This window comes from Hypomesus nipponensis, chromosome 14 (genome assembly GCF_054491055.1).
Source record: "Hypomesus nipponensis isolate SF chromosome 14, ASM5449105v1, whole genome shotgun sequence".
NCBI classification, from domain to species: domain Eukaryota; kingdom Metazoa; phylum Chordata; class Actinopteri; order Osmeriformes; family Osmeridae; genus Hypomesus; species Hypomesus nipponensis.
The window spans coordinates 16942265-16965148 of NC_140374.1; the positions used below are offsets into that span (position 1 = coordinate 16942265).

The 22884-nt window shown below is 42.3% G+C and overlaps 1 protein-coding gene across 7 annotated transcripts in view; it reads right to left on the minus strand.

Annotated features, from left to right (window-relative positions):
* Nucleotides 1-1565: 1565 nt before the first annotated feature.
* The window catches only part of LOC146258842 (transcription factor SOX-6-like), a 68736-nt gene continuing 47417 nt past the window's right edge, over nt 1566-22884 (minus strand). For 6 of the 7 annotated variants that reach the window (XM_084671351.1, XM_084671349.1, XM_084671352.1 and 3 more), the window contains 8 exons: nt 21318-21397; nt 15951-16100; nt 14589-14760; nt 13470-13651; nt 8778-8883; nt 7601-7774; nt 5840-6056; nt 1566-4447 (listed from right to left, as the gene is read on the minus strand). In XM_084671351.1, the coding sequence (XP_084527477.1) occupies nt 4144-4447; nt 5840-6056; nt 7601-7774; nt 8778-8883; nt 13470-13651; nt 14589-14760; nt 15951-16100; nt 21318-21397 (1385 nt within the window). In that variant the 3' untranslated portion in view covers nt 1566-4143. The remainder of the gene's footprint in view (nt 4448-5839; nt 6057-7600; nt 7775-8777; nt 8884-13469; nt 13652-14588; nt 14761-15950; nt 16101-21317; nt 21398-22884) is intronic. The other variant, XM_084671353.1, reaches the window with a different exon arrangement.

A 22884-nucleotide genomic window follows, 5' to 3' on the forward strand; every position in this document is an offset into this window, starting at 1 on the left:
CTGCCTTTGTAATAAGGATTTACAATTCCCTTGATCTAAAGCTAAATTGGTGTGGATTTTTTGGTGTATAACATGGGTTTGAAATAAAAACTTGAACTGTGCCTCGAGGGCCCCATCATAAGAGGTTTTCACAGGAAGATCACCCAGGACCAGTCTGTGTTCTCATGCACTGCTCCATAACTTGAGGAGAAGAAATGTCAATTCAAAGAACCATGCTGCAATTAATGTCAGCTTTAAAAGACTGAATATCTTCCTTAATGGAACACGAGTGATGGAACTTACACAGAATCAAACACATTTAATCTAGCCAGTGTGTTCTACCAGTGGCTATCCATGACCTCCCCAGTTTGCATATCTACAACAAAATATATTATTATATTATGAGACAGGTGTAATAGCTAAAGTAGAACAAAACCTTTATACACCAATGTGACAGTGTCAGCTCTGTACCAGACTGGGGTCTGAAACATTAGAACAGTGGCATGTATTGAGACTAATTATGCTTAAACCCAAACTCATGCAACTTTATGATAGCACTGAGACAGGCAAATCCAAACACTGCACTAAAGAGCTAAGCAATCATTTATTGTAGGATAGAGAACAAAAACTCTTGACCTTATTCTTCACACACACACACACACATATACACACACAAATGCACAGGCATACTACACACTACACACACAGAGATATACAATGAAATGCACATCTACATTCCTGGATAATCCCGTTTTATTTGCAGACAGTAAATGGTAAAATATAAATCATGTGGAAAGGGAAACGTAAATGAATGTTACATTTATTTAACAAGATTAAGATGGCACTGGCACAGGTTTGGTTTCATCCATGGCTCCCAGGAGCCACACCCACCAGCATGTAGACACACTCACAGTGTGACAAACTTCCCAACGCCCCTTGAAGAGTGACACTGCAAATGATTTGGGAATGATAATGAGATTTATGATGTGGCTGCATATGGTAGAGTTTCCATCTCCTACTCAAGCAAAGACTGCATAGAGCAAGCACCGGCGCCGACGACACTCCACAGTACAGTGAGAATGTGTGGTGTTACCTCACACAAACACACACACACATGTATCCAACTATACACACACAGACAGTCACTTGCTGTAAGATGGAGAAATTAAGTAATAAAACACAGTTTCTGTAATTAGCCACCCAAAATATTAAATTATACATGGCTTCCTACGTGTAGAAAATGGAGGACACAGTCACATACAGTGTGAGCAAGGTTCAAAGGTTCAAGCGGTTCACTTTTGCAGATGGACAGAATTGAAGACATAATCGCTTTCTCTTCTGTTTCTGTGAAGCAACGTTCATAATTGTTAACATGGTCACAGCTTAACAGCAATTCCATTTAAGTCATTTGTTTTCCAGGAGTCTAGAAAAACATGAAGCTGAAGTACTCTGCCCCAGGTTGATATCAGACAGGTACATTTTGGCATTCGCTTGATTTCATAATCAAAAGGTGAATATGGGACATTAAGAAAATAACTATATTAATGAGACAAGTTTTGAGCCGAGTCAATCACCAAAACAGTACATTTTTAAGGAAATCTCAGTCTTTATTTTTCTGATTGTCTTATCTCACCAAGTTGTACTGACACTTTTAGAGCCAATACTGGCTAATAAATACAATAAAATGTTAAAACGCACAATTAAATTTCAAATACAATATTTAACACAAATGTGTGCGAACGGGAAACCAGTGTTTCCATCTGTAGGGCACAACTTATCTTCTCATGACCCTTCAGGCAGCGCTGGTGCTACAACAAAGGATTTTCTTTAAAAAGTAAAAGATATATGACAGTTTACTCAAACCTGGCAAACGTGAGATCTTCTCACGATTCCAAATCGATGACGTGTGTGTCTTTTAATTTGTATTGTTGTTCATCTAACAGCAATTTCACATTAGTCAGTACTGATAAATACCACTTATATCCAGTGCTTATGATGTGTGTGACACTTTAAACAATGTCTATGCATGAGGCGAACACTAACTCTTCTTCTGTGATGCAAGCAAAAAAAAACTCAATACAAGTCTTCCTCTAACAAATGCTTTGCTTAATATGGTCATTAGGACATACAAAATCAAAGACAAACCAACCAGCACACATACTGCAGTTGCTCCAAACCACTTAAAACAGGTGTCAAATTTGAAATATTTTCTAAATGGAGGAGAATTTAAAACAGGATCTTGTGAGTGACAACTAAGAAATGTATAATTCTAAAAGTTGTTTTTAAAGTTACTTGACATATCAGTTAAAAAAATATATACATGCATTACAGAAACATTATTAAATATGCAAGAGGTAATGTTGAACAATTTTTCAAACAAAAATTTCCTGAAAAAACAAAGATTTGGTTTGTCATTTAATGAGGGAAGTTGAATTGTAAACCCATTTTGTATTGGTTTGTCTTAAGTAACCATGTATGATACAGTAAATGACACATAGTCGGCCTCATCATTTCTTGGGAACTGAGTTACTTAAGAGCCTACTCAAAAAGCCAACTCCAAATGTTCAACTTTAAGACTTATTGTCAATTAAGATGGGCAGAGTCACTTGCAGAACACTATATTCACAATCTCTACACAAACCAGAGACGATGAGAAAGCTGCTTATTTAAAATGTGACACTCAATCTAAACATCAGCATACTCAGGAGACAGGAGTACAGTACCAAAAAAAGCTGATTTGTTTGTTTTGGCCCCAAATGCGTTACAGCCGAATTTGCATATTAAAACATTAACAGGCGGTAAAGACCAGGCTCTCCCTGAATCCTATGTTTCCACACTTTTTCACAAAAGTATACATTTTTATACTGTTCTTATCTTAGGCGTTTTAAACATGAATCCACCTGCCAGTTTCATTCAACCCAAGGAAGGGAAGTGCTGAAGTTAACACTACGTAATACAGCAGACTTGAAAATTCGGACACAATCAAAAAGGAGTAGATGAGGCTTTCTAAGGGTATGACATCACCAGAAGGGGCGTCAGAGATTACTGGATCAGACTACAAAACACTGACTGAGCAAGCAGCAAAGACTTGCTCATGTCCTCCCTGAGCTCTACCTACTATATGGTTGGGGCAGCCAGCAATTTCTAAATAAGTATTCATCAGACAGAACAAACTGATTGTGTAAGACTTTTTTGCAGCATTTAAAAAAAATTAAGACTACAATATGTTAAATGGATGCAAATGTAGTTTTGGCACATTTGAATAAAAACTGTACAATAACAACAATATTAACAATAATATACAAGGATTTGCTTGCCCCTTGTTTTGATGTCAGTCTGAAAAAAAAAAATTCTACCACTCGCTCATATGAAATCAAAAAACACATTCACAAGCTGGCACAACATACCTGAGCCGGGACTTTACACCCCATCATGAACAGTAATGTAACATATTGTAAGCATTTTGTCAAGAAACGTGTAGGCGTACTGTACTTAGGAAAACATAGGTAAGACTACAAATACTAACTTTTATATTAACTTTAACATTTCAAGTTCTGACATTCCAAGGTTTTACAAGTAGTGAAACCTGTCAGAAAAATGTCTCCTCAAATTAAAATAAAAAATCCCAAAAAGGAAATACTTGATAATAAAAACTTCATCACACTTAAAAGAAACATTTAAGACCAATAGCTGTCAAAGACCAATTTCCGATGCCTCAAATCCATGCATACTCCTTAAAAACAACCCACTAAAATGTTTTCTTACACATTGCTAATCTCTTCTTCCTCTTCTCTATCATCACTTGCTTTAGTTTTAGTTCGATTGTCAAGTTGAGGAGCATGCTTCCTGTCAGTCAGATATCAGGAGGATGCCTGAGCGTGCTCTGTGTAAGTTTGTTTGGAGGCATCTGAGCATGCTTAGAATGCTTAGCGTTCTCCTCTGAAACGGTGTCTTAGTGTGATCAGTCTGATCAGATACTGTCACAGGAGCAGTCTAAGCATGCTCAGTTTCATTTCATCCCACTGAGAAATCTGAGCATGTTCGCTTCACACATCCATGCTTCCACGCCTGGGAGCACGCTCAGACCCTGAAAAGGATGTTGTCTCGGTCTTTGTCGTGTTGTTTCCAAAAAGAAAAAAGAGCAAGTGTTTTCTACTGAGCACCTCAGTTGGCACTGACAGTTTCCCTCGTCTCATGATCACTGCTGTAGTCTGATTTGGGCTCCTCGTCAAAGTCCTCATACATGTCCATCTCGTCCTCTCCGTTGATTGGCTCACTGGGCATTAAAGTGCCCGCTTCTGGCTTGATACCAAAGGTGCTCTGGATGACAGGGATGGTGGGCTCGGGGCTGGCCGACGCACTGGAGCACTCTGATGTCAGGTGTGGAGAGGGCGCGGCCGATGGCATCGCGATGGCACCTGGGTAGACACCAGCTGTGCTGTTGCTGATGGTAAGCTGTGGCTGAGGCCTGTGAGAGAGACAGAGTGAAGGAGGAAGGAAGAGAGAGAGAGAAAGAAGGACATAGAGAGAGTTGGAGACCGAAATGGAACATTTACGTTGGAGAAAAGAAAAGGACGAGAAGGAAAGAGACAGAAAGACAGAATTCGAGAAAGAGAAGAGGTGTATAAGCGATGACCAAATTCATTATAGAACGCATGATGGAGTATGACATTTTAACCTACTTAATAATAAGTTATTTGTGTCAGTTCTCATCTTCAGGCAAGGCTTAATACAGAGCCTGTGTCAGTACACGGTAGCTATGTCAATGACAGCTAAAAAACCTAATAGGATTTGGATGGAATGGAGGTAAACACACATTACTCAAGAAAGCCATCTGGCTCTTCAAATGAAAAACATGAACCAAGAAAATTTAACAGTTTTTCCTCCCTGCTCCCCTTGACATCAACAAATTCTGACAGAACCCTTTTGTTATCATTAAGGAGCTTAGAAATCACATGCTATTTTATTAGATGGTGCTGGGTATAAGAATTGGGTATACTTTGAATGGCATTGAAGCTTATGCAATTTATGCTGTAACTGAAAGTCCAGACTGGTCGAATCTCTTGATTTTTGTGCACTTGGCCACACATAGGCAACAGTTATGACTTTGATGTCTGCCTACCAACAAGCCTCCTCTTTCTTTCCTCCCACTCTCTCTGTCTGTCTCTCTCTCTCTCTCTCTCTCTCTCTCTCTCTCTCTCTCTCTCTCTCTCTCTCTCTCTCTCTCTCTCTCTCTCTCTCTCTCTCTCTCTCTCTCTCTCTCTCTCTCTCTCTCTCTCTCTCTCTCTCTCTCTCTCTCTCTCTCTCTCTCTCTCTCTCTCTCTCTCTCTCTCTCTCTCTCTCTCTCTCTCTCTCTCTCTCTCTCTCTCTCTCTGCTTCTCAAACATCTGCTTACGTTTCACATCCCGCAAGAAAATGGCTGTGTCCAATTTCTCCTGGCCGCAAGCACCCAGCCATTGCCCTAATTTAATAAATGATTAAAAATTGCTCGTATTCAAAGCTCTGCTTCTGGTAAATATATTCAAACAGTCCATTAAGATTTACTTTACACACATCTACAGCTGTTATCTATTACATAAAACATTACTAGTTTCCATGTAGATTTGAAAAAGGCTGTTTCCTTTGGATGAGACTTTTTCAGTTCAATCTAATCAGTCTTTAAATTAGGGAGTTTTTTTTTTTAGCTCAGTACAACAGGCATTTCAATAGGGGATAAAAAAAACAATTAGACAAGTAACTAATTTCAAACCATGTGTGGTCAGCTGCACTAAAGACACTTAAGACCCACATACATCCAGATATACCGTATAACTTAGAAGCCCTTTCCAAAGTGTCCCTATAAAATCGAACCTATTCTTACCCCACACTGAAGAACTGCCTCATCTCCTGTCGTCGCGAGCGCATCATCTGCTTGTACTCGCCAATGCGCAGCTTCTTCCCATCAATGATGCAGGTTCTTTTGGGCCGGGGCTTGTACTTGTAGTTTGGATATTTCTCCAGGTGGATCTTGCTCAGACGAGCCTGCTCCTCATAATATGGCTGCTTCTCCTGGTTGGTCATGGACTTCCAGCGAGAGCCTGGATTGGATGATTAAAACACGTTTAAGGTTTAACACGATTAAGAAGGGTTGTAGGGCATGTTTTTAAGGGGAGCATGAGTTTGACATTTTGACATGTCAATATCTAAATCTAAAATGTTAAACCTTTACGGTAAAATATGTCTGTAAATATATTTTTTTGCAAGCAAGCTTGTTTGAAAAAGAAGTTCAGTCTTGTCTTTAGAAGAATGTCACATTGTGCACTTATGATTTTTTCTCATAAAACAACTTACTGGACAAGTGGCCAGAGCCATTACTACCGGAACACAGCACATCTGTGTATCATTCTGTCTATTATACAAACACTCTACAGGACCCACACACAGACAAGTCCATGACTAGCTCTCTGTGTTTACCAGGGTTTATCAAAAGCTCTTCTTTGAGCTCAGGAAACAGTATGGATGCATTTTTACTCCATAACGCAGAGGCCTCCTCTGCAGCTGTGTTATTGTATCTGTGTGAACACACACACACACACACACATGCATTTCATCCTCTCCTGTTCTCTCTACAGGTCGTTTCTCAGGCGTTTCCTGTTATTGCCCCAAACATCTATTCAGTAAATATCCGTAGTCTTCTATGGATATAACCAAGTGCTTTGACCTTTCATTGTCACCCCTATGAAGATTATTTTGTAACAGTAATGAGCCTTTCATGTAGGACACACTGGTACCAATGTGCTACTTGTAAAGTTTGAAAACATTATCAGACTGGTTGTGTTCAGTTTGTCTGTTAAAATAATTTGCAGTACTTGGGCACTGTTTGCTGGAAACCAAAACCGGAGAAGCAATTCCACAGAGTCAAAATGGCTTTTCTGTCTAAGCTTGGACAAAGCTGTATCTGTAAGACTGACTCGTCGGACCCCCACCTGGAAAAAAAAACGTTCCTACGCAATGCAACCAGGCATTTCATCTACATACAGTAGTCTCTGTGCATATTGGACTCTTGTGTCGGACAGTGGAGCCCTTGAACGTAGCTCTGCCATGCATTGCCCTTAAGCTTAGCGTTTGAATGAGTATCTGTGTCAGGTAGGTTAGTATCAACAGAAGCACTTTTTTAACTGAACACATCCATCACCCTAGTCAAGGTCTTACAGCAGTGCTCTGTGTGTTGTGAAACCAGCACTGAAACACCCTCACACACACCCTCCTTGATAAACGTACTGTAGTGTTGAGGGAGCAAGCATACTGGTCCTTTCATGTTCCCACAGAAATATACACAGCCTATAGTAGAATAAACTATGGGTTCCAAAAATTGGCGCTGCGTCACAGAACTCAGTGCCCCACGGTGGAGCTGCACCACAGGGCTCTGTGAAACCTTATGGAGCTGCCCTACTAAACTCATAGTTACAAGCACATCCTTAACTGAAGCATCAATTTTAACTACTTAGCTGATTAGAGTTCAATTGATTGATAAGAAAGCTGACAAAAGGTGGAGCCTACCAACGATTGGTGGAGCGAAGCCTATGAGGGGCAGAACTGACCAATAACAAAGCCTTTTAGGGGGCTTTCACCACCACCTTACCAAGGATCTTGCTGATGTTGGAGTTGTGCATGTCGGGGAAGGTCTGCAAGATCTTCCTCCTTTCATCTTTTGCCCACACCATGAAGGCGTTCATTGGCCTCTTGATGTGGGGCTCATTGCTGTTCCGGCCCCTGGCCTCCCTGAAGACACGTGCCTCTGTGGTAGCACCACTCCCTGTGGATGGAAACAGAATTACATCAAAGTTGAAATCTCATCTTTATCTTTGTTAATTTGAAAAAGTCTGCTATGGAGCCATACTAAAATTGGGGCCGATGTACAAAAAGGCTACAGCGTTAGAGGTGGGCCAGCTTGAGGAAAACTGGGACAGAAGGGCATGCAGTCAGATGGATTCCCAGCTGTGAAGCCCCAACTTGGGCCATAGGGATGAGGATGAACCTCCTCTCCAATCCTCCAAATAACCATATTCATTTAGACACACGCTTGTTTACACCGGCTATTCTAAACTGAACCGCAATGACCGCTCCTCAATCCTCTGCATCTGTAAACACTTAGGTTTATCGACAACAGGTGGGACCTGAGTCCAGGAAAAAAATAAGAAACGATGTCCCTCTCTACAGCCTCTGCTTCTGTTTGCATACTTATCCTGGATGAGATTGTCTGGGGCACAAACACTTCTAAAGGATGGATTAAAGAAAACAGAGCGTAAACCTTGTTGGCAGGTGAAAGTGTCCTTCCTGAGGCAACAACATAGGACACAATAAATATTTTGGTCTGGAGAATACATGTGTGTAGACTGACTGGTTAATTCTGTCTCCACCACAGATGTGTTACAATGAAAGAGTCACATTAATGGCGCCACCGCTCCAAAGGGCCCCAAAGTTCAGGGTCGCTGGTGTCATTTAGTCTGGGCCGGATGGTACCACTTTTACCTCAAACCTAACCCTCTGCAACCACTCCTCCTCTCTGATTTCCATCTACCTAGATATTGTTTTTCTCTTCTTTTTCAAATTTGACCCTGGTCACCAGGAAAACCAGGAAAACCAGGAAGGAAACCAGGAAAACCAGGGTAACTACACACACACACAATTGAGTGTTTCGTTTTGGTAAAAGACAGGAAAAGGGAGGCATGAGACAGAAAAAGAAGGCGTATGATCAAAAGGATGTCAAATGAAAGTAATGGAAGTACCAAAGGAAAGAGAAAGAAAGGTGAACTCACCATCAAGATCTTCTGGTCTGGTCAGGTCTATGACCCGATGACCCATCTTGGCCTCTTCCCCCAGCTTCCCCAAGTGCTGACCCAAACTTTCAAAGTGCAAGCGCTCCTGGAACACACAAAGCCCATTCCATGTTACAAGTTTACTGCAAAGGAATGATAATCAAACACAATGAATGTGAAACAAAAGTATGATACATGTTAATACAAATGACTGAATATACATCAACAATCGTATAAATGTATACACATTACTGTGACATACATAAAGTAACAACCGTCATAAAAATACAGGGAATCATCATCATCGCAACACCATCACAGTTATGCGTGTTTTATAAGAAAACCATTAAGTAAATCTGTAGATAGCATTCTTTCAGCTGTGAAAAAGGGAAGTATCAAAAGTATAAATTATAAGTATCACATACACATATTTGCTTTGATAAGGTAAGCATGCTTAGCTGTTTTGATTGTGCAGTTGTATTAGTAATTGGTGTGTCTTTGGATCAAAGGTCTGGACTATTCCTGTGATCTCCTAGTAGGATGGTTGAGCTCTGCTAATGATGACGAAACACACTGATGTGTGTGTGTGTATGTGTGAACGAGAGAGAGAGCATTTCAGACTCACTTGCATTCGCTTTACTGAAAGTTTGTCGGATTTGTCGACTCATTAGAAATGTAGCTCTTGTAATATCAATGATTAGCCTAATCAATAAGTTAAGTGAGGAATGATTACCAACAACAATACTATAATACAATTTTCCCCTATACAATACTAACATTACTAAACTGTCTTTCTGTCTGTCTTTGAAAGAGAGTAAACAGGAGCACGGGGGAAGATGTGTGAACGAGGACAGAAAATACAGAAAAATTATCAACAAAATGACAAGAAAAATACATTATTTTCTGAAATTCTGAAAATGAAAGAAAAATGACTCAGTCGCAGCGCTGCCATGTAAACTGACTCCTTTCCTCCACCCCGCTGCCTCACTGCCCGCTCCATCCAAATGAGTCCAGCGTGCCGTCTACCGCCCACCATCTATAATTACCCTTGCCACGCTCCCAAACTGTGGTGAAGGCACTGACCCATCCGCAATCACCACACATCCTCGTCCCTCCCTCATTCTTCCTTTCTCAACTCCTCCTTATTCTGGTTACAGAAGCATTTTGTTGGGGAGGCATGGTTGCTGGGTGAAGTAATGCCGGCCTGGCTGTTGGCAGGACCAAGTGGAACTTGAGGCAGTGTGGGGTGTGTATTTTTTCTTATTCAACTTCTGTTGTGTTTTATATAAATGGGGGGAGATAGGGGGAGCCAATGTCAGCACTACAATGAAGGCTGTAATCAGGCCCACCGCAGAACATGTGCCTGGGCTACGCCACGCGCACCACAGAATCTGAACAGAGTCTACACAGGGCTATAAACGGAGAGGGAGAGAGAGAGAGAGAGAGAGAGAGAGAGAGAGAGAGAGAGAGAGAGAGAGAGAGAGAGAGAGAGAGAGAGAGAGAGAGAGGACTTAGGTTCTAGGACCTTGTTTCCCCGATACAGTAAAAAAATATATAATGAAAACCTCTAGTATGGTGTATTGAACCTTGAATGAAACAGACAACACTTTTTTTTCTTAAAACGTCTGTATGGTTTTCAGTCTCTCTGTGGCAACAGGTCCACAGTCAAACATTGCAAATGCAATGCCTTATGAAAGACAGTCCCTACACTGTGAAAACACTGAAACCGCTTAAAAGAAAGGCTTCCAAATGGTGTTTTCATTTTATTGGAATAGAAGCTTATCCAACAAGTTTCTCCAGCTATACCGAAAATTTCTATGCCTAAGCTTTCTGTTGTCTGGCAGTTTTTTTTTTCTTTTCTTTTTCCTTTATTGTACCCTCCACAACTTGCAGCATCACCATGGCAGCGCTGTAAACACCACACCAGGCCAGGGAGTTTTATCAGCAGCGTGTTGAGCTCATTACCACGGTTACAGGTCCTGGCAACCCTGCTCCAACTGACCTGCAACCGTTTACTGCCTTCTGCAGTAGTAGACAGGTCTGCCTTCCTTTGCTCCCTCTCCCTTTTTCTCTTCTCTCTGCCCTTTCCTTCCATCCTTCTCGCCCTCCTCCCAATACATCCTGACAAGGCTAAGTTGCGCTCATTGAAATGGAGGACCTCCCTCAAGCTCTCTCCTGCTCTCCCATTCCACCCCTCTCGTCTTCTTCCTTTAATTTCCCAGAATGCAGATTTCACGGAAGTATCTATTGAAACCTCATTTAATCTGCTAGTGGCAGAAGGTATACACTTTACACAGAGAAAGAAATTCGCCGCACTTCCAACGTACAGTACAGTGACTATGAGTGCTACCGACAACCAGTGAATAGCTCTACAGATCCTTCCAGGTCTCACTGCATAGACGACAGAAACCGGCAGTGTGTTGACTGGCATGGCTTCAACTCTAGCCATTCCTCTCTCCCCCGCTTCTTTATGGTTGCCCATAATGTCCATTCTCCTGCTGTGTGGCATACAAAGAAGCTGCCGCTGAGTGCAAGAGCAGCCACGACAGCTGATGTCAACTACTGTCAGCATTAAGTGGGCTTAGTGACAGAGCGTTTGACTAAAGTACTCTGGGCCTCTGTGGTGGGAAGAAGACAGAACTATAGGCCGGGACAGCTTGCTTGGAATTGGCCAAAATGTACTCTCTTTCTCTCTCTCTTACTCTCTTTCACTCTCTCTCTCACACACACACACACACACACATGCATGCGAAAACACACACACTCACACAACTCTCTCACACAAACACACACACACACACACACACACACACACACTGTAACCTGCATACACCGTACCACACACAGAAACACAGAAAACACAAGAGTACATATCCAGACACACGTTAGTGGCTATTTCAGCCAGCTTGGCAGTTGTGGACGTGTTGGAAGCAGAGTAAGCGTAAGGTGATACTCAACAATGCCACTTGCTAGCTGGACATAGCTGGGCATAGCTATAATGACGTTACTGTAACATGGCCAAGGCCTGAATTGTGCCAAGACACCACAGCCAATACTCAGAGTCTGTAGCAGACACCCTACACACCGGAGCAGAGATTACATTCTGTGCTTAACATAGTGGGGGGAACTATCTGTAAGCATGATGAAGAATGATGCCCACACACACACCAAGAAACAGACAAAAATACAAAGAATACAAATGCTTGCTCATAACTGTTACCACATCCACAATGAACAGCATCACAGAATTGACTCTTAATCAGGTTTGACAGCATATCAACAGTTGTCAAAGCTATGTTTTGGATCTCACATCCAACACCTCCACCAACAAAATGTTTCCCACAGTCTTTCTGAGTCGGAAGATGGGAGATGTTTTTTTGTCAATTGTTTCACACTGACAAAACTGAACAGTGAATGGCATATAGAGCTGAATCTGATATGACATCATGCAAAAGAAAAGTGTGTTTGAGTTGTTGTTAGGTAACGGAGAAAAACATACATCAAACACCAGCCTACTGTCTTTTTCTAACCGGAAATAATTACTTCAGAGTTTCCAAACGAGAACTTTATTATGAGGCATGAAGCTATAAACCAAATTACTGCATCACAAGGTTTGTTCTTATAAAGTCGGAAAATATAGGTCCGGCACCACACTCAGAAGAAAACTGAGGATTGTAGGATGCATACAGTGACTTAGTTGGAAACAATTGCTACTTTATTTGACGATTTATCTAGTTCTCAATGTGTAGTATAAGTATATAAAATGTATGATATTGTGGATGGAATTAAATGATCAATGTAAAATAAAATCTGTGCAAGAAAAATAAAATGCAAAACATGACAGGATATGGGTAATTAAGCTTCAAAATAAGTTTCATCTTATTAGAGTCCACAAGGTGACAACATATTTTTGAGTAATATCCCAAATTGTAACCCTAATGATAAACAAACTACCAGTCTAAATATTCCAGTGGTATATACCAAGAGAGACATTCAAAATGCCCATAGATACAGTAAAATATGAATGAACCACATCTACGCTAACAACATGGGATTATCTCCTCTGAGGATGATGGTATCATTTCTTGTTTTCAACTGTTTCACCCCTGATGCTGTGACTGACATCACTGACTGACTGAAGATGTGGGTGAGAGATTCCTGTGAGGATAGGCATCATTCTGGCACGAGGCAATCATTTACCCCAAAGAATGCAGGGTTGGGATTTAGCAGAGGAAAGAGGTGTTGAGTAATCATGTGCCCCAGACTGAGGATTTGATTGGGCTAATAGCCCAGCGCGTATAAGGGGAGTAGAACTAGACCCCCCTCAAACGCACACGCTCTCACATGCACACACACAAGCTAACAAGCACCCACACATAAACGCACGCAAATATGCACACTCGGTCAAATACACGCATGCAGGGACCAAAACCATTACTGTCACTGGTCCAGCTGCTGCCTCTTCAAAGCTATTGACTTCTGGGTGGCCGGGGATGTTAGGGGAGAGTATCTCAAGGAATCTGGCCACGGTACCAGTCGAAGAAGACAAAACATCGTAGTGTTTTCTTTTTTGCATGTAAGAATTGGCAAATAAGTACTGCGAGACCAGAGTGAGCGTGATCACGTGTGCCTGTGTGTATGTAAGCCCTTGCATATCGTTTTGATTGCGCACGAGTGCATGTGCTTTCTAACCTTGCTGCCGTTATTAAGAGTCATGCCGCTCAGTGCAGACAGCTTGGCTTCCAAGCCTTGCTGGTGATGGTGAAGCTGCTCCCTCTGGATCTGCTCCCTCATCTTCCTGGCCTCCTGAATGGCCTTCATCACAGCGTCCTGGTCCCCAAACAATGCTGTGGAGTTCAGACTGGACAGAATGTCTGGGGAGGAGGGAAGGAAGGCTTGTTACTAAGACTGACACAGCAGCCGACCAATCAGAGTCGTGTGTGAAATGTATTTAGACGCCAGGCAGAAAACATTATATTCTAAGTATGAATCAAATGTTGCAACTCCTTTTGGCATGTTGAAGAATGTCTATATGTAATTACTGTTAAAAAAAAATCAGTCAAAGTCTGAAAGTATTAAACAGTATAATTAAACATGATGCGTAAATTTTTTCCATCCTTTTTGGTTGTTTTTCAACTACCCCAAATGCCCCCTCCACCCCTAATTTATGTACAGTAAATACGCTTTTGAAGCTTGTGTGTACTTGGAAGTACAAAACAACCAATGATCCAAACTTTCCGTCGCCTTGCTAGTTTAATTAGCAGATGAGGAGGAAGTAACTGTATGCTTGGGTGGCCATAAAAAAGGGGAAAAAATAGCATAGGAATGAAGGCAAACGCTGTGTCCTCAAAGCTGCACAGAGGAGCGAGTGAAATTGTTTTGGTGTAATGAGAGGCTTTGGATTGGGTTTAATAACAGATAGCAGTGGTAGGGTATAAAGGTTTATCCCAGGCCAGACAATGATGTGAGGAAGCTCTTAAAAACCAAATAACGTGTGCTGTGTTTCACTGTTTCCGCCGCCTAGGTTTTCATTGGGGCTAAATACAGGGCTTTAGAGGCCTGTAAAAAACGGTGCCTCCTATGGGTTGAAGCTTCCCTGTGTCTGACAGGAGGAGTATGCTAGGATTGTTTGTGTGTGTGTGTGTGTGGTGGACGAGATGGAGGTGGGTTTGTGCGGCTGCTGACTGCTTGTATGTCAGTGGGTTTTTAAGCTTGCATTGTGTCCGCACGACACGTGTTTTAATGTGTGAGTATATGCTTGTGTACTTGTGTGTGTGTGTGTGTGTGTGTGTGTGTGTGTGTGGTACCTACCTAGTGAGGAGTTCCTGCCCATGCTGGAGATGGGGCTGGGGACACGTCCCTTCCCCAGGCCTAAAGGGCTGGTCTTGGAGAACAGGCCGTGTGGGGGCGAGGTAGAGGAACGGAGAACTTCGGAAGTCTTAGGCCGAGCTGACAGGTTCAGGGGCTGCGTTGATCCTTCCTCCTGAAAACATGTAGACATAGTTGAGGCAAACAGTGATAATCACTACGTTTTCATTGTAGAAATGGCATGAGGTCTACTCCTAATTTAACTCTCATTATATTTCCTGCATGTAATTAAAGAGAACCAGGTCTTTTATTTACTGAAACTCATCAGTTCTTGACTCAAATGTTTTGAGTAAAGAAAATGATCAGGTTTTCAAAACTGTAAATCGATTTGGATCGAAACACAGGGTGTTCTTCTTTGCCATTTACAACTGAACATGGGATCTCTTCTATGTTCACTTATCTAGCCAGAGGCACTTTTGTTTAGTGGTCTCCTCTGTTTCTAATCAAAGGTTCATGACCACACGTTCTCACATGAAGAAGCCCGATAAAACGAAAAGGAGCGACTGGAAAGAAAAAACAATGACGGCAGCTCGACAACAGCCTGACTGGGGCTTCATGTGTGAGGAGGGAGCGCTAAACAAATGCACAGATCTCATTTGAGAGCTGGCCCTGGTTAATGGAGTTGGAAGTGGAGGGAGGGTGTGTGGAGGGCTTGACGAAAGGAGTTTGTGGGTGGTATGGAATTATGGCAGGGCGGGGGTGCAGCGGGAGTGGAGGGGGGACAGAGGGAAGAGCACTACTGTTGTGGTTGTGGTTGTGCTAAGACTCCGGTCTATTGTGATGTTGGCTGCAGCTGTACCCCACATGGCCTCCATTACTGGCTGGTTCCAGTGAAGATGATGTGCACACTTTCCAAGGTTCTCGGCAGTAAAGAGGTTGGGGCTTTGCCAAACGGCAGCCAGTGCCAATGTCAATGTGAGTGTGTGTGTGTGTTACAGAAAGATAGAGCAAGAGAGAGAGAGAGAGAGAGCAACAGAGAGATGGAGGGAAAGAGAGATGGAGAGTGTTTCTGTGTCGATACAGAGTGAGTTTCTGATGGGTGTCACAGTCAACTTCTCTATCTGAAGACAGATTTAAAAAACGATTCAATAACGCCATTTCACTCAAAAACTATAACTTTAGACCATTAAAACCAACACGTCTGTCTTCACTGTGTTTCTCTCCATTCACAAGGTGAAGCTTGACTCGACAGATAATTCAGGACATTTTAAAGAGTGATTGTGCAGAATGTGGACCTTAATGTGGATCATTATTAACATAGATTGTAGACCTTAATGTGGATCATTATTAATATAGATTGTAGACCTTAATGTGGATGAGGGGACTTGACGCTCTCTTCTCCACTTTCAGAGTAGAGGGTGAGAGTGGCCCGGAAGAGTTCGGTGGCTGAGGGACGGTGGCCATCTTGGCTCCGGGAGAGAGCTGCATGCCGGCCAGCTGGGCAGCGTACAACTGCTTCAGAAAGGAAGAAGAAACCAGAAAAGAACTATTAAAAAACTGACAGCGTTATTAACATCATAAGCCAGCTGCTAATCAGTGGCCTTCCTCTCTTCTATTCTCTCATTCCATCTCTTTCCCGTCTTCTCTACATAGTCCATAATGTACCGCGTTCCTATCCCTGTTTAGGCACGGCTTGCAGGATCCTTTCTAAGGTCTGACATTGTGTCAAAGCCACAAGCCGCACACATATCGTACAGAAGGGCACATGCACACATGGACAAGCACATACACGCCATGACACATTCTCACTCTTACTTTCACTCTCTGGAACACACATATAGACACATTAGCTTAACAAAACACACCAAAACCTTTCTAGAAAAACCTAGAACTTCTGTTTTGTCTAAATTGTCGTAGGGGTGAGGCTTAATTAGCAACAGGTACCAACTGTAAGTATTTAATAAGTATTTCGTAAGTACACAGCAAGAAGGAGTAGAGTACAAGTATCAACCTAACTACAGCTGTGGTGCTATGGACATGTTTGTTCACAAACAATTCTGCACATTGATTCATATATACACTTGAATCTTTTAAACAGTTAACATTTTGGTTTCATTCATTTGTAGTATTTCCTAAAAGCATAATATCAATAAGAAAAACCTCAAGACCCCGTGAACAAGTGACAAGCGACACACAATCTTTGTGTAGCAGAGGGATTCTTAGAGCGAGGAAACCCCACTTTCCCAAAAATCAAACATACTCTTGGTTGGATGTCAACTTGCTGAAGTCCCATTCTAATTCAAAGCTCCAGACAGATGGACTACTGTAAACACTGTCAATCTCGTTAAGCATTTGAGCATAAATCAAAAATCAAGTCCTGAGCAGAACCATCCAGACGTGGCCAGCAGGCTCTATTCTTGGAATACTACACTTGCCTGACTTTCCTCTCCTATCCCTTTCTTTCTATCTATTCCTGTCCCTCCATCTTCTAGTCAATGTTCCTTAGGTCACAGTCTCTCCATTCTCCGCAGTTCCTCTCCCTCTCTCTTGTTGTCTTTCTTTTCTCTTCCCAACCTTGCTGCGTGCTCTGTCTCTCTCTTCCTCCCTGCTTCTCCCTCTCCCTCTGGTTTTCTCTTTTTTTTTTTCCTCTGATATTATCTTGCTCTATGCTCAGTCAGTCTTTCTCTCTTTCTCTCCTCTGACGGTGCCTCTGTGTTGTGAGATCCAATTTCCCCACAGTCAAAACTGCAAAGCCTCCTGGGAGTTCTCAGAAGTCCGTGGACCAGGAGGGAGCCGACACACGAGACCGCTGCCATTGCTTACAGACACAACGCCAGACTCCGCGGTCGGGGCCCAGCGCAGTCGGACAGCCCTCCCATGCAATATTAAATACAAACAGAAGGGGCCTCACTGTGAAAGAAAGCCCTGATGTCACCGCTCATTTTCCTTCTGGGGTGTCTACCCCAATCGCTGGCGATATGAGATCCGCACAGGCATGTATTTTCAACAACAGTCAGTGAGGTCCTTAAGTGTCAATCACTCAACCTCACGATTTACAGTGGTAAGGACAGCAGATTCAATGGGGGGGGGGGGGGATTACAGTCGGAGTACGGTGTCTCTGAGTTAGGCACACTGCATATACGTAACACACACACACATTCAATATACTGTTGTATGTTTCCATTAAATAATACCATGCAGGTGACAGAGATTGAGACTAAATCTGTAGCAAGAAAATGCTACACTTTTATTTAAAGAATTAATATAGAATATAGAAGAAAAAATGACACACACTTAAGAGCTATTCCTTACAATTATATTTTCCATATCAAATCTTACAAATAATTGTATTTCAGTAACCCATATCATACAGTGTTGAACAAGCAGAGTACAGTCAGACTGGCAAAGTATCCATCAATAAATGTTCATTTTAAGCTCGTATTGACAAGTTATGCATTCACTTGATTACTCACTGCACATTGATCCTGTTTGCCACACTAGTTAAAGCTGGACAACCTTGGAATTGTCGAACAAACAAAAGAAACAGAAAAGGGCCTTTTTCCCCCTTCTCTCAGTGACAGTTATAGATCGATAGCCACTAGGGGCTAATGTGCAACGTAAACAAACCCTTTCAGATCTGTTGCCACTCAGCAACCCCGGAGGGAAGACAATGCCGCAATTTCCTAAATTGCAAATTGACAAACAGACATAAGAAACAACCCTTGCCACACATCTATTTGACAGGGGCTTTGCTTGTTAGTGCTAATTTGACTAAATACAAGTTATTATTCTGCCATGTAATACCAATTCTGGTTTTGATAGCCAGCTTAGCACAATAATATGCTAAAGAAAGGTCTGTAGTGACCTGGGTACAGTTTGCTTGAGAACTGATCCATTGTACTACATTTCCCAGTGGTCTGTTCTGCCCTGAGAGGGCTGGATAAAGAATCCCCTTAGCTAGTCTCTTTTAGCTTGTGGATGCTATTGATCATGGTGGTAGGGAAAAAACAAATGAGGTTTTCCCTTTTTCAGCAGGATGGAAAAGACGGAAGAAATAGACAGGCTGCCAGCTGACTGGACCTCCCACTGATAAAGGGCTAAAGGCAGCACTTAAAGGTTTGTGTGTGTGTATGTGTTCCTCCTTCCTTACTTTAACATTTGTAATGGATTAAATCTATGGGCCATCACAATCTAGAACTTTGGATTTGATTCTCTGTATGATTATCTTGTAATTCATCAACATTGGGACAGTTCTAATGCTGTTACAATTGCTTAGTCTAAGGGAAAGTCCTCGTTTTGGCAAATCTGTGAAGCGAATCCTCAACTTTATGGTTATGTTACATCCAGAAAGTAATGGCAAATGGGATACAGATACAGACAGGGAGAGACGTCTTGTGATGTCAACAAGAATGTCCGCAAAGTAACTGTATTTCCCTCGCATTAGTGCCATACAAAGACTTCATTCTTCATTTGGACTGTACTGTTGATGGAGCCACCAGTTAGAAGAGCTGGAAACAATTGTCTGACAAAGTTCCCACACTGATAAAGATAACTTGAAATGTTATACTGCCATTATCTGTCATGAATGAGCAAAAACGATGAACCATTATTTGATCCTGTCGGCCTTGTCTTAGTGAAACACGACTTTAACGATTCATCCTCTTCTCTTTGTAATGAAGTGGAATCTAAGCAAAAATGATCTTGCTTTTTCTTTTTCTCGTGTTTTCATTCAGTCTTCATTCCTTACAGACCGTAGACCATCTTTGTCAGACTCTAAACTCTCCCTGCCTCTGACTTCCATTCCACTATCCACCTCTCTCACTCTCTCCGCTATCTCTTTCCCTATTTCTCTGATTTCTTGCGCTGAAGCCCAGCTGTTCCAGGGCCAGTGATGGTGACCTTGCTCCCTCCACAGACCTTAACAGTCTGGCCCATGTACATGCCTCTGATCGTGGCAGTGACTGCCCACTGTCCATCAGGAAAGTATACAGGGCAGGCTGGTTGATGCCCGTCCAGCTGTTTAGAGGTTGTGGGGTTATGCCACAGGACACTACTGCCAATCTGGGCAAACATCTGCCTCTCTAGCAAGCTCCACCTTCAATGCCAGCTGTTAAATGACTCCTTGCTATTCAGACATATTCAGAGCCAGAAAACACACACGCTCCCAAAGGCTCACACACACTTACAGCCATTCATGCACACACACACACACACACACACACACACACACACACACATTGCCAGACCAAATTGGCCCTAACACAAGAATATGAGTCTAACCGAAGCTTGCTTTGAAACCTTTCTCTGTAACTAAGACCGGGAGTTTCTCTTTACTTCCTGTGTCTCGTCTCTCAAGAGGCAGAGCTATGTGTAGAGCAGGGCCTGGCATGAGAGAGAGAGAGAGACTCTGTAGCACTACTGCGTAACCCCTATGGCCACAAACAGACCATGGGACTTAATAATAGTGCAACCTTTGTCAGTGTATGTACCATAACCTGTGTTTTTTTTCTCGCCATTGGACCTCTGAAAACTGCCTTATATGGAACGATTTAGACTTGATGTGACATCCAGGACTTAGAAATGAATCAAGAGGTAACATTGTAACATTGCTGACATGAACAAACTGTAGATTAAAATAAGACGTTATCCTCACTTGTCCTATTCTTTTCATCATCCCTTTTCTCTCATAGATACGAACGCCTTTTTTTCTATCTTGAATAAGCAATGTAATGATGAACTTCCTTTCCCCTTTCATTCAGGTTTCTTACTCCTCCCATCGCTCTCTCAGATTTGTTTAAATATGAATGACAACATGTCTCTGACACCATTCATCCTCCTAAATTCCCACTATCATTCACACAGACACACACACACAGAAATGCACTCACACACACATACATTTACACACACAAACAGCCACCCCCCAACACCCCCCCTTGCACACACACAACCTGCTTTGATCATTTCTATAGCTAGAAGTGGAGGTATTCTGCATATTTGAAAACACAGTTCCGCTTCCACACACTGTGCACCGCTTTGTTAACTCAATAACATTTAATGAGGGCTTGGGAAAAAAAAAAACTTACATTACATAAACTGAGATAAAACTGTTTAAAAACCGACAGCAGGGCAAAGATAACAGGATGATGATTGACATTTTGAGGCTAAATTCTTTGTCTGTGAAAGGCCTTTTGAAATGCTGTTTTCTCGTATTGTTAAGGTGCAGAGGGAGGGGTGTGAAAGAGATTTCTTGTGAAATTCCCAACGCCCTTTGAGGGACTTTTTTTGTTCTTCATTTCTTTTTTGCGAATATGTTCTATGATAACCATTATTGGTAAGTGCTGTTCTCTAAACCACAGGTGTCAAGCACTAATAAAAAGATGATGAATTATCAGTGCCAGGTGTTGTGCTGGTGGGGGCGGAATTCCACAGCTATTAATCATATTGGCCTTTGTTTGACTCAACTGACAAGTTTCTGATAAGGAAGCTAGCTAACTGACAGTGTTGTGGTGCTAGGTTTGTTAGCATGTTGTGAATTTCAATCTAGTAAAACATTAAATGTACCTAATAAAGTGCAGAGCAATAAAGATTTCAGCTGGTATGTGGCCTACATTATATGTAATTACTTTTTAGAATAGTTGCAATACCTCAGAATTACTTTTTTAGAACTTGGCAGAGAAAACGTTTTTTTAGCCATTAGTGTTTGACATCAGGAGTGGCTAATGGGCCTACCTGTAGTTGCAATGGGCTGAGTCCTGATGCAGCAGCCGCTGCCATTGTGGATGGAATGAACTGCATGGGGTAGTTGTCACCTGTCAGAAAGACAACAAAAAAGTCTTACATACTTGTGCTCTCTCGAAAAAGTGAGGTCAAAGGGAGTTCACAGGCACCAACCTGTTTCACTGCTGGCAGATGTTCTGTCTTGTGTTACAGAACACAATCTTTATCAAAAAATGATTCAATCGCTCAAGTAAACTTCTTTTCTGCACAGCTATTCAGTGTTTTTCCAAAAGGGCCTTAGGGAGAGACTTGCTCAAAAGCCAGAGCAAACTGAGTCTGAAGAGTTCAAGCATTATCAAAGGTGAATGCCTCTTGATACCGTCGCTGTACTCTGAGGTGCGTGGACAAGCTGTAACAGCCCATCTTGGCGGTCAAGGACTCCGACTGAGAGCAGTACGGCCCTGGATTTAGATGCGTTCGTGAATGCAGCAGGCTTTTTAAAAACCTGGCACCCAGAATGTTCAGCACAACCCCTACTGTTTGTCTTAAAAGGCTTTTCGTGTCCAATGTGAACAGCCACAGCCACGGATCTGTGCACAAAAGACATCAAGGCATTTGGTTCCGGTTGTCCGTCTTGTAACTGTGTGCATATCACACCCCTACACCTCTGCCTGCCTACCACCTCCCAAAAATTGATGACAGATATTTTTGACTGTGTTGTTGATTGTGGTTAGTTAACATGTTGAGTAAGTGTGTGCTGCATAAGTGTGTGTGTGTGTCTGTGTTTGTTAGCATGTGTGTGTGTCTGTGTGTGTGTGTGTGTGTGTGTGCCTGGTATGCATGCAGGAATGGAATGTGAAGAGGACGAGGAGAAGAAAAGGAGCAGGTGGTGACTAGATAGCAAGTTCTCTCGGGAGAGAGAAAGAGAGAGAAAGAAAGACAGAATGAAAGAGAGAGAGAGACAGAGAGAGAAAGAGAGAGGAGAGAAGAAGAGATCATGTTTGTGTGTCTGTATGTATGTGGTTGCATGTCTGCACTTGGTGGGTGCTTATCTGCCCAGCGTATGTCTGTGTGTGTATGTGTGTGTTTGTATACATGCTTTGCATATGACCATTCATGACTTCTATGTGCACATCCAACCATGCTAATGTGTATGTCAGACAGTGTGAGAGTGTATAAATGTGTGAAATTCCATGTTGGAGATGTGTTGTGTAACTGACACGCTCTCTTTCAGCACATCATAAAAGAGACATTCCTCTACCCCGTCATATCCAATCTATTGTTCCTGATGTGAACCACTGGGAAGTCGAAATCTCCTGGTTATTCCCCAAAACATTCCTGACCTGACACAGTTCATTAGGAACGACAGGGTTCTCTGTCCGACAGGGGTGCTAAAAAGGAGAAATGTGTGTGAGGCCCGTCGTAACTTATTGGATGCCAGAATGGGTAAAAGTAGCATCTGCTGACCTTATGGGTTTGTATGATGTTTTGAAAACGTGTGCGTGAGTGTGTGTGTGTGTGTGTGTGTGTGTGTGTGTGTGTGTGAGGTTGTGGGCATGTGTGTCTGTGTGCTTACACC